The 8,568-nt window shown below is 52.5% G+C and overlaps 4 protein-coding genes across 4 annotated transcripts; 2 read left to right on the plus strand and 2 right to left on the minus strand.

The window, feature by feature from the left end:
- Positions 1–36: 36 nt before the first annotated feature.
- On the minus strand, positions 37–1,047 carry MYCFIDRAFT_179616 (uncharacterized protein; the record flags this gene model as incomplete). Its single annotated transcript, XM_007933666.1, has 13 exons — positions 37–73; positions 94–123; positions 148–153; positions 194–267; positions 311–338; positions 388–539; positions 576–596; positions 624–677; positions 715–791; positions 833–845; positions 871–896; positions 932–1,002; positions 1,034–1,047. 13 exons carry the CDS (start codon positions 1,045–1,047, stop codon positions 37–39), a joined length of 603 nt encoding a protein of 200 aa, XP_007931857.1.
- Positions 1,048–1,094: 47 nt separating this feature from the next.
- Positions 1,095–2,891, plus strand: MYCFIDRAFT_179617 (uncharacterized protein; the record flags this gene model as incomplete). Its single annotated transcript, XM_007933667.1, has 8 exons — positions 1,095–1,107; positions 1,147–1,691; positions 1,726–1,817; positions 1,841–1,941; positions 1,973–2,020; positions 2,077–2,253; positions 2,303–2,697; positions 2,766–2,891. The coding sequence occupies 8 exons, from the start codon at positions 1,095–1,097 to the stop codon at positions 2,889–2,891; spliced, it is 1,497 nt and encodes a 498-aa protein (XP_007931858.1).
- A 700-nt stretch (positions 2,892–3,591) lies between these two features.
- On the minus strand, positions 3,592–7,248 carry MYCFIDRAFT_212652 (uncharacterized protein). The gene is made up of 17 exons (XM_007933668.1): positions 7,069–7,248; positions 6,113–6,185; positions 5,872–6,056; positions 5,782–5,820; positions 5,693–5,722; positions 5,537–5,620; positions 5,285–5,458; positions 5,098–5,229; positions 4,999–5,043; positions 4,899–4,943; positions 4,799–4,843; positions 4,699–4,743; positions 4,607–4,648; positions 4,502–4,556; positions 4,315–4,442; positions 4,193–4,262; positions 3,592–4,129 (listed from the first exon to the last, which is right to left on the minus strand). The coding sequence occupies exons 1-17, from the start codon at positions 7,166–7,168 to the stop codon at positions 3,964–3,966; spliced, it is 1,458 nt and encodes a 485-aa protein (XP_007931859.1). The 5' UTR covers positions 7,169–7,248; the 3' UTR covers positions 3,592–3,963.
- Positions 7,249–7,308: 60 nt separating this feature from the next.
- Positions 7,309–8,212, plus strand: MYCFIDRAFT_179619 (uncharacterized protein; the record flags this gene model as incomplete). Its single annotated transcript, XM_007933669.1, has 4 exons — positions 7,309–7,375; positions 7,408–7,885; positions 7,930–8,163; positions 8,191–8,212. The coding sequence occupies 4 exons, from the start codon at positions 7,309–7,311 to the stop codon at positions 8,210–8,212; spliced, it is 801 nt and encodes a 266-aa protein (XP_007931860.1).
- Positions 8,213–8,568: the final 356 nt, after the last annotated feature.

The raw sequence follows: 8,568 nt of genomic DNA on the forward strand, positions 1-8,568 counted from the left end.
TGACCCGAAGTGTGAAGTGAAGGTGAGAGTACGCGTTCAGCTGGAGCTCGGACCCACTTGCGAGGCTTGGCATCTCCTGACTACATTAACTACATCTCGTCCTGCTGGAGCACGAACGACCATCTCAATCCCACACAGCACTGGCACACCTCCCTACAGCAACCAGCAAGCGCCTAACTCTCTGCATATACACAAGCATTTCATTCCAGACGCTTGAGCAGCTCCGACGAGGATAGCGCCCGGTAGATGGGATGAAATCCGCAAGTCCTACATGCAGTCAAATCTGAGGCCAGCATATCGAAGCCAGCACATCGAAGTCAGCAGCATGGCCCTGATTGCTTGACTTGAGACACCTTCAACTGACGAAATAGCGCCTGGCGTACTCACTAGCACAACTTGGGCGAGAGAGAGAAGACAGGCGAAGGTGGGAAGTGCTTCGAGAGAGGCGATGGAATGGAGCAATCTGATGGTCTATGCGTCTTCTGTGACAATGCGAACGATCCGGAGATGGACGGCTGAGACATTACCGGATCTCGCGCCTTTCGAGTGAAATCTTGACCTGCACTCTACTTCACGAGTTGAGGATGGGCGCTGAGCTTGTGGGGACGATTGCTACATTGCACTTTGCGCTGGAGTTCTTTAATGCAATGATTGGCATCGCCGAAATGGAGCGCAAACTGCCGCAGAAGTAAGTCTATTCAACCTTCTTTTCACCGCTTCTGCCTCTCTCTCCCTCGGAGTCATCTGCTTTGAAAGCCTCCCATTTCCAGTGGTCTGCTTGAATAAGGTGTCTCATCTCGAAGTCATAAACTACATTTCCCGTCCCTTTCACGCTTTGGGGGCAGCTGTCACATTCATGGCAACCTTCACATGCACTTCCACAGTCACACGCACTGCTCACTGCATGTGACTGAGCTTTCCTCGAGGCCACAGTGGCATATGCTTTGCTCCGCAATCGTGCTAGCAGCAATATTTGGACACACACCACACAAAGCTATCTCGCTACAAGCGCAAGCATTACCAGAATATACACATAACAACCAGCATTACGCACACTTCAGCAATCCTACTACGGAATCGAGAGTAGTATCAAGATGGGTAAATCATGTCCTCGCACTGATATGACTCGAGGCTGACTCCGAATAGCTTTGATTGTCAAGATCTTCTCGATCATCCTAGTCGCTCTGGCCTATCTCACCACGACCGTCTCAGCCTGGTCAGTCGCGGTCCACAACACCACTGACTGCAGTGACTTCTTTGACGAGACTTCCGGGCAAGATATTCCTGTCAGCTATTTCGCCTACAGCAACCTGCATAGCCAAGTCTCATCAAGCGCTTGCTTCGCGCTTGGCCGCTACGAAGAATCGGATGACTGTGCCTACTCCAAAGACGGAGGACGTACCTTTACGGACTGCAAGGACATGATTGACATCTTCTCTCGAGACTTCGTCGACTCACATACCTTGTCCTTCGGCTTTCCTTGCGACACGAAATGCAACGTCTATTATGGCAATGATCAGTGCGTAACGAATCCTGAGAGCTGTGAGGCCGGAAAATGCCTGGACTTGTCTGATCTGATTATGGATGATAAACTTCCCATCTCGTTCCAATGCTTTGATCAGGAGGACAAGGCGAAGATCGAGGAGTGCAGGAAGTCGGCAACTGGGCCAAGGGCAAATTTCTGGGCCGGAGTTGGCTTCCGAGACGGGGAAAAGGGATAGCAAGGAGCGCATTCACCAAGGTTCTGTGATGGGTTTACATTTACGAAGCAACGACTGCACTGATTTCGTGGCGCATTTGGGGAGGGACTTCGCTAGGTTTTTCTTTTGTTTACTCCTAGCTTTGAAATCATTGAATATATGACTTTCACTATCGTAAGTACAGGATTCATGATCGTAGTCTCATCCTCCGCTGAACGTGAAGCTGATCGCCAATGCAGCTGTCATCACAGGCACAAAGTGAAGGAAGCGAGTGAACGCACGGACTTTGGACGCCGCAGCTGGTGAACGCATGAACGCATGTGACAGACGCTAGTCACTAGCGCCGTTTCGATCACTGCGGAAACCTATTTAAGAGCCTCTACTTCGCGTCAACTTCAACCTCAAACACACACACCTCCGACAAGAACAACCTCAACCACCTTCGACCTCCAACCACTTTGCATAGCACCCATCTACAACACCCTCGACAACCTCAATACACCCTTCAACACCTATACAAGCATCACTGAGCCTTTCCGACAAGATGTTCTCAGTCAAGACCATCACCGCCCTCATCGCCTCCGCCGCCCTCATCGCACCAGCTGCAGCCTGGCAGGCGACCATCTACAACAATGGCGACTGCTCGCACGGCGGCGCCAACTACTTCGTCTACAGCGGCGCTGGACAGTCGCAGTGCATGACTGTCGGCTTCGCTGACGGCGCTGACTGCTCCTACCACGCCAACGGCGGCACTTCTCAGAGCGAATGTGGCGCGACCACATACACCACCTGGCTCCACGAGTTCTACGGCCCGGAGCGCGTCTCTATCTTCGTGCCTTCTGGGACCGAGTTGACCCACTGTGTCACCATCGGTACCAACACCTGCCAGACCAACAACGGCCCCAACTGCCGCACGTTCAAGGGCGACGCCGACGGTACCTGCATGCAGTTGAACGAGGGTACTTTCGACGCTTTCAACACCCTCCAGATGACGGCTGTCGACCTTTAAGTAAGTCAATTCACAATTTGACCTCGTGGTAATTTATCTAACCCTCTGACTTTCAGCTTCAGCCAGGGCAAGGCCAAGAAGTCTTTCAAGGCTTAGATGTGCTCGACCTGAACGACACCACCAATGACTACGCGCACCGAGACCAAACCAAGCATGAAGCTGCCAAGAACGAGCAGCGATGAGCATGAGTTACGAATACGAAAGGCATGATCAATGACCATGGAAGTTTGAGATACCCGAAAACGCTGCATCAGCAAGCGAGAGCATGAGCGATGTTTGATTCTTGACTTTTTTGATTTTTGCTTTGCATTACCACGACGCCTCGACTTCTCCGCGAAAGCTGCCACCGCGGTAGTAGCACGATTACAGAAGCGCAGGATACGAATAGAAAATGAAAATGTTTGGTCTCGAAAATCTTCATGTGTTTCTCTTATTTCGTCACTTCCCTCGAGTTCAATTCTTGACTTTTGAGGTGAGGACGTGTTGTTCGGTACCTGGTAAGTTTTGTGTTTGAGAGTTCGCACGTCGTGAGAAGACTCGATCGATAGGCGCGGAGAAATTGTGAAGATCTCGTCGTTTTTTTTTCTGCTACAGTGTACAAAACAGAGTGGCAAGTTGTAGTCAGCATGTCAAGTGTCGTCGTGCGACTTCTGGTATTATTGGCTGGTAGCCGTGGACACTTTTCTCCGGCTCAGAACCAGACACAGACAAGTTGTTAGGAACAACAGTATACTCTTTGACTCTGGCACTGAGGCTGCTGCGTGAAGCTATCACGAAAGACGACGAAGGCACCACAACATAGGCACGATGTAAGCAAGGCACTGGAGGACAATGAGCACAACATGATGACACATCCACGAAACAAAAGAGAAGGGAAGACAGCGACACGTCTGGACAAACGAAATGCATTCCCCATTGTAGTAAGCGCCCATTAGATTATCAAAATTACCGACATAGAAGTCCCCAAAAAGGTCATCCGCGGGAAAGAGAGAGATTCGTAGCCAGTCTTTCAGCAGAACGGCCATGATGTCTCTGTCCAAGCCGAGCGAGAGCTCTCTGAGGCGGGTTAATAAAGTTCTATGCCTGCTGCCACCTGTTTCTTTTGCATCATCAGTGGAGTAGAAATAAGAAGCGCCGTGCTCATACATCACAGCTTCTTCTTGAATTGGTTGTTTGTTGTTGTTAATGAATCCTCGACGCCAACAATATGCCCTGATGTCGGAATCGTCATGCGTTGCCTGCGTGCGCGTTTTACTACCCCAAGAGGCCTCCAAGACCTCCAGCCGCGCCTCCTAGACCGGGCAACCCTGGCAGAGGGCTGGAGGATTTACCACCAGCGGATCCGCCAGCGTTGTTGAGGCCTGGAAGTGGGAGTGGGAGGTTGCCAAGGGGACCGTGGCCTGGGGCGCCGACCTTGCCTCTGTGGATGAGATTTAGCCAAACTGCTTCACATCAGAGCGGACATAGCGGAAATATCACTTACCCGGGGAAGCCAGCAGGAAGTGGGACACCTAGAGCGCTGGCGGGAACGGGACCCTTGCTTGTACCTCCGGCTGCGAGTAGGTCAGCATAGATTGGCGAGGTTGGAAAGGCACAGATGTTTACCATATGGGTTGGTACGTGGTGTACCATATGATGGGTCGCTGGATCCATATCCCCATGTGCTGGAGGATCCCGAACCTCCCCACGAAGATCCCGAGCCTCCCCAAGAAGATCCCGAACCTCCCCACGAGCTGGAAAGGATGTCAGTCAGGGCGAACATCTTAAGCAGTATACAGCGCGAGTAGCTCACCTGCCAGCGGTGTTATACGATGGCGCAGATCCACCTCCGTATGAGCCTGCTGATGCTAAAGTGGAGTTAGTTACTGAAAGCATGTCGTGTGTGCGAAGTACTTACGTGCACCGTAGGACAGAACTGGCGCTGGTGGAGTCGATGGGCCTGAGGAACATGTCAGAAGATCGGCCGAAAGGTTCTCAAGAGACACTAACCGTATGTCGTTGGCTGAACAGGCTGGGCTGGGGGAGGCGATGGGCCTGAGGAACATGTCAGAAGATCGGCCGAAAGGTTCTCGAGAGGGGAGACACTAACCGTATGTCGTTGGCTGAACGGGCTCCGCTGGGGGAGGCGATGGGCCTGAGGAACATGTCAGAAGGTCGGCCGAAAGGTTCTCGAGAGGGGAGACACTAACCGTATGTCGTAGGCTGAACGGGCTCCGCTGGGGGAGGCGATGGGCCTGAGGAACATGTCAGAAGATCGACCAAAAGGTTCTCGAGAGGGGAGACACTAACCGTATGTCGTAGGCTGAACTGGCTCGGCTGGGGGAGGCGATGGGCCTGAGGAACAGGTTAGAAGATCGGCCCAAGGTTCTCGAGAGGGGAGACACTAACCGTATGTCGTTGGATGAACGGGCTGAACTGGCTCAGCTGGGGGAGGCGAGGGCGGTGATCCATAGGACAACACTGGCTCTGGTGGAGGAGAGGATGCTGGAGGGTTGACAGGGTATGACGGAGGCGGTGCGCCTGAAGAACATGTTAGAAGATCGGCTAAAAGGTTCTCGAGAGCGGAGACACCAACCGTATGTCGTTGGCTGAACGGGCTCGGGAGGCGTGGAGGGCGGAGATCCATAGGACAACACTGGCTCTGGTGGAGGGGAGGATGCTGGAGGGTTGACAGGGTATGACGGAGGTGGTGATTCATCTCCATAAGTTTTCGGCTGCGAAGGCCACACAGGCGAGGAAGGTGGTGAGCCTATCCAAGTCAGCACACGTTTCTTGCAAGACAGAGGGTGTTGCAATCGCAAAATGGAATAGAAAAGTAGTAACATACCGTAGGTAGCTGGGGTTGGAGGAGTTGGCACTGGCAAGTCGGGGTAAGACGGAGGTGGTGATGGATTCCCATATGTCACTGGAGCTTTGTAGAAACGTGTCAGCTGAAATGGCATTATACAATCAACAACGTCGGATCGTGCACGAATCGACTTACCGGGCTTGACAGGTGAGGAAGGCGGTGAGCCTGATACCAATGTTAGAATTTCGATGGGTCCATCTTCTCGATAGACACGCAACACTGACCGTAACTCGGTGGGCTTGATGGAGGCGCTCCGTAGGAATCTTGCAGCGGTCAGTGTGAAGCCAAAGCCATGGGCATGGCGTGCAGCATACCTGTGGCTGGTGCAAGCGGCGTGTTCATGGCATCTTTCGAGGCTTGGGCAGCTGGGTTTGACGCACCCTCCGGGAGGGAGTCCATGGCGTTGTCAGAAGCTTGGTCATCTTGCTTTGGCGAATCCCCGGCCATTGGCATGTTCATAGCATCATTCGAGGCTTGGGCAGCTGGGTTGGCAGAAGCACTTGTCAGAGTGTCAGTTGAGCATAATCTAATAACAGCGGTTCTGGGGCAGCTCACAGGTCAGCGTCTGCCTGGGAGCTCAGGGAAGCACCGTCGTTCCCGTTGTCGAGGGAAACATCATTGGCACCGGCTGTAAAATCACGGTCAGCGAAGTTCTTCAAATTAGTCGCACGCTGCGCATCAGCTCAATCCGGACAAGCATCGGCAGGACTTGAAAGAGCAGAACCCGAGTCAGGTGGTTTGAAATCAGGAGCAGGCTTGGAAATAGCCTCCTCAGCAATGCTTGAATCAGGAGCATGCGTGGACACAGCATCCTGAGTCGCACTGTTAGAGGCCTCCATGTACCCCTGACTAGTCGTGTCGATGGCAGCAGCATGTGCTGATGGGGTTTCCGAGCTTCCAGACGAAGGAATACCGTGCTGCCAGACATCGCTTCGCCGCAGCCCTAGCAGCCTGATTTGCCGTAATGCCGGAAGTTGCACTCAGTGAAGGCCCCTTCTTCACTCTTCGCATGGCCATCTCACCAAGTGCTTCTTTGGCCACTGCAGCTGTCAGAGTTTCCGACTTCGAGATCTGATCAGAGCGGTTGGACACGTCTCCGAGCGGCCCCTTTGGAGTTCTCCATCGTCGAACCGATTGTCGGTAGTCCGTGTCGACGCTCTTCTCATCTCCAATGGGTCTCACATGCTTAGAGGCACCCTCTAGTCGATGCATCGTGAGAGGGAGATGTCACCCCAAGCTTCGTCGACGTTGCCGAATGGTTTCAAGTCTTTGAAACCAGGGAAGTTGGCCACTGGAGAGACGCATCCAACCACATCCTGAGCAACAAGCCTTACAGCCACTGCCTTCCCACCCTGCGTGCTCACCACCGCAGACAAGATACACCGTCATGGCGTACATAGCCTGGGTCGTCATGAAGTAGCGCTGATACCAGGCTGGCCAGTTCTGCTCGGATAAGGCCCCTTCGCCGCTGCCGATACTTGTGAGGGAATGAGTAACTCGGAGAGACCTACATAGGCCATCCACGCCGGAGCCATCTCGCTTGCCCTGAGGTAGAGCAGCCGCCAAAGCGGCGAAGCACAAAACTGAATGAGCGACTGATCGGACCTTCATGATTGCCGAGGAGGGGGTGTATTAACGAGTGGACGTACGAAACGAGTGTAAGAAAGAGTGTGTCCGCGCGTGCGTGCGGCTGTACGTGCAGGACCAAGCAGTTCTGAAAGGAGGATCCGTCTATATACCGCCGAGAGGAAATGGGACTGCCCAATGCGCGACAGGGCTCCTTTCTCCCGTCACCTCATCATGCTGGAGACATGGTCGGTGAAATTACATGTAATTCAAAGCTTGACAAGCACATCGTTCGCGTGCAAAGCCCTGGGTTGTCCACATCACTTACTCGCAAATCGGACCTGATGTACCGACGCGAGCTGCTGGCCAATTGCTGCACAGCGGAAGTGTGTTCATGGGTGGTTCAGCCTCCAGGAACGCGCTCGCCCTGTTGGCAATACAATCAACCTGGGGTGCGTGGTCGTGGAGATTGTCCTTTCCAGGGCCTCGAAAGGAGTCTTACGAGGCTCGTATTCTATTCAATGGATCATTGTGCAACACCATCTCAGCAGCTGGTGCCGCTTCTCCCCATCGGCATAACTCGCGTAGATTTGGCGTCGTCGTTCACAGTCCAGATGTGCTTGATAAATATGAGTTAGCGGATGATCGTCGAGTGTCCGCGAGTAGAGTCTTGGTGGACAGCGCTTGGTCTGTGAGCAGGGTGAAGCATGATCAAAGTTTGCGAGGCCCCAGGCTGTCAAATCTCTCGTTTCCAGGGACATCGTTGATGAAGCAGGCATAAGCAACCTTCTTGATCATTCTTGAAGCTGCGCGCACTCCATCACGCAACCTGCAAACGGCCTCGCGTGCTTCACACAGGATTGTGATCACCTGCGGGAACAGAATCGGCGACGACTGTTGACGACCAACCCTTCACACAGCGAGAATATTAATGTCTGCGACAGAGCAGCAACATCTGCCGCAGCGTGCATCGACGGACGTCTATCAGAGTTCCCGCCCGAGAGCCTGTTCCTGGTCGTTGCCGATCGTTCCTTGCATGAGTGGTAGGATTTTTAGATACCAACAAGTGAAGAACTCGCCAACCAGTAGGGAGAGGGCTAGAACGAGCTAGGCACGCCGCTTATTAGTATTGTATATATTGTAGCTACCCGCGGCAGTCGGGTACTATACTATATAGTAATAGGGAGGATACTATAGGAGAGAAATAGAGACCTCTATTCCTTTATTTATTTATTAAAGTATCTTTTCGAGCTTAAGATAGAGTTAAGAGAGGAATATACCGCCGCGGGAAGACTATAAATAGACTCGCCTTCTACTCGTACGCCTTACTATATAGGCAATATAGCCCTACGCCCTAAAACCTTTCTTCTAGTAATAAAAATACTAGTAGTAGCGAACTAGAAAGAAATCGAGATAGGTATTTACTATATCTAAGATAGATAATC

The sequence above is a fragment of the Pseudocercospora fijiensis genome (genome assembly GCF_000340215.1).
Source record: "Pseudocercospora fijiensis CIRAD86 unplaced genomic scaffold MYCFIscaffold_10, whole genome shotgun sequence".
Lineage (NCBI taxonomy): Eukaryota > Fungi > Ascomycota > Dothideomycetes > Mycosphaerellales > Mycosphaerellaceae > Pseudocercospora > Pseudocercospora fijiensis.

Excerpts from the sequence above, each read along its gene's own strand:
- MYCFIDRAFT_212652 (XM_007933668.1), bottom strand. The coding sequence starts at position 7,168 with ATGAAGGTCCGATCAGTCGCTCATTCAGTTTTGTGCTTCGCCGCTTTG. Across the intron at positions 5,723-5,781 it reads ATCAAGCCCACCGAGTTACG|GCTCACCGCCTTCCTCACCT; the intron begins GTCAGTGTTGCG and ends CATTGGTATCAG. Across the intron at positions 4,443-4,501 it reads TCGTATAACACCGCTGGCAG|CTCGTGGGGAGGTTCGGGAT; the intron begins GTGAGCTACTCG and ends CATCCTTTCCAG.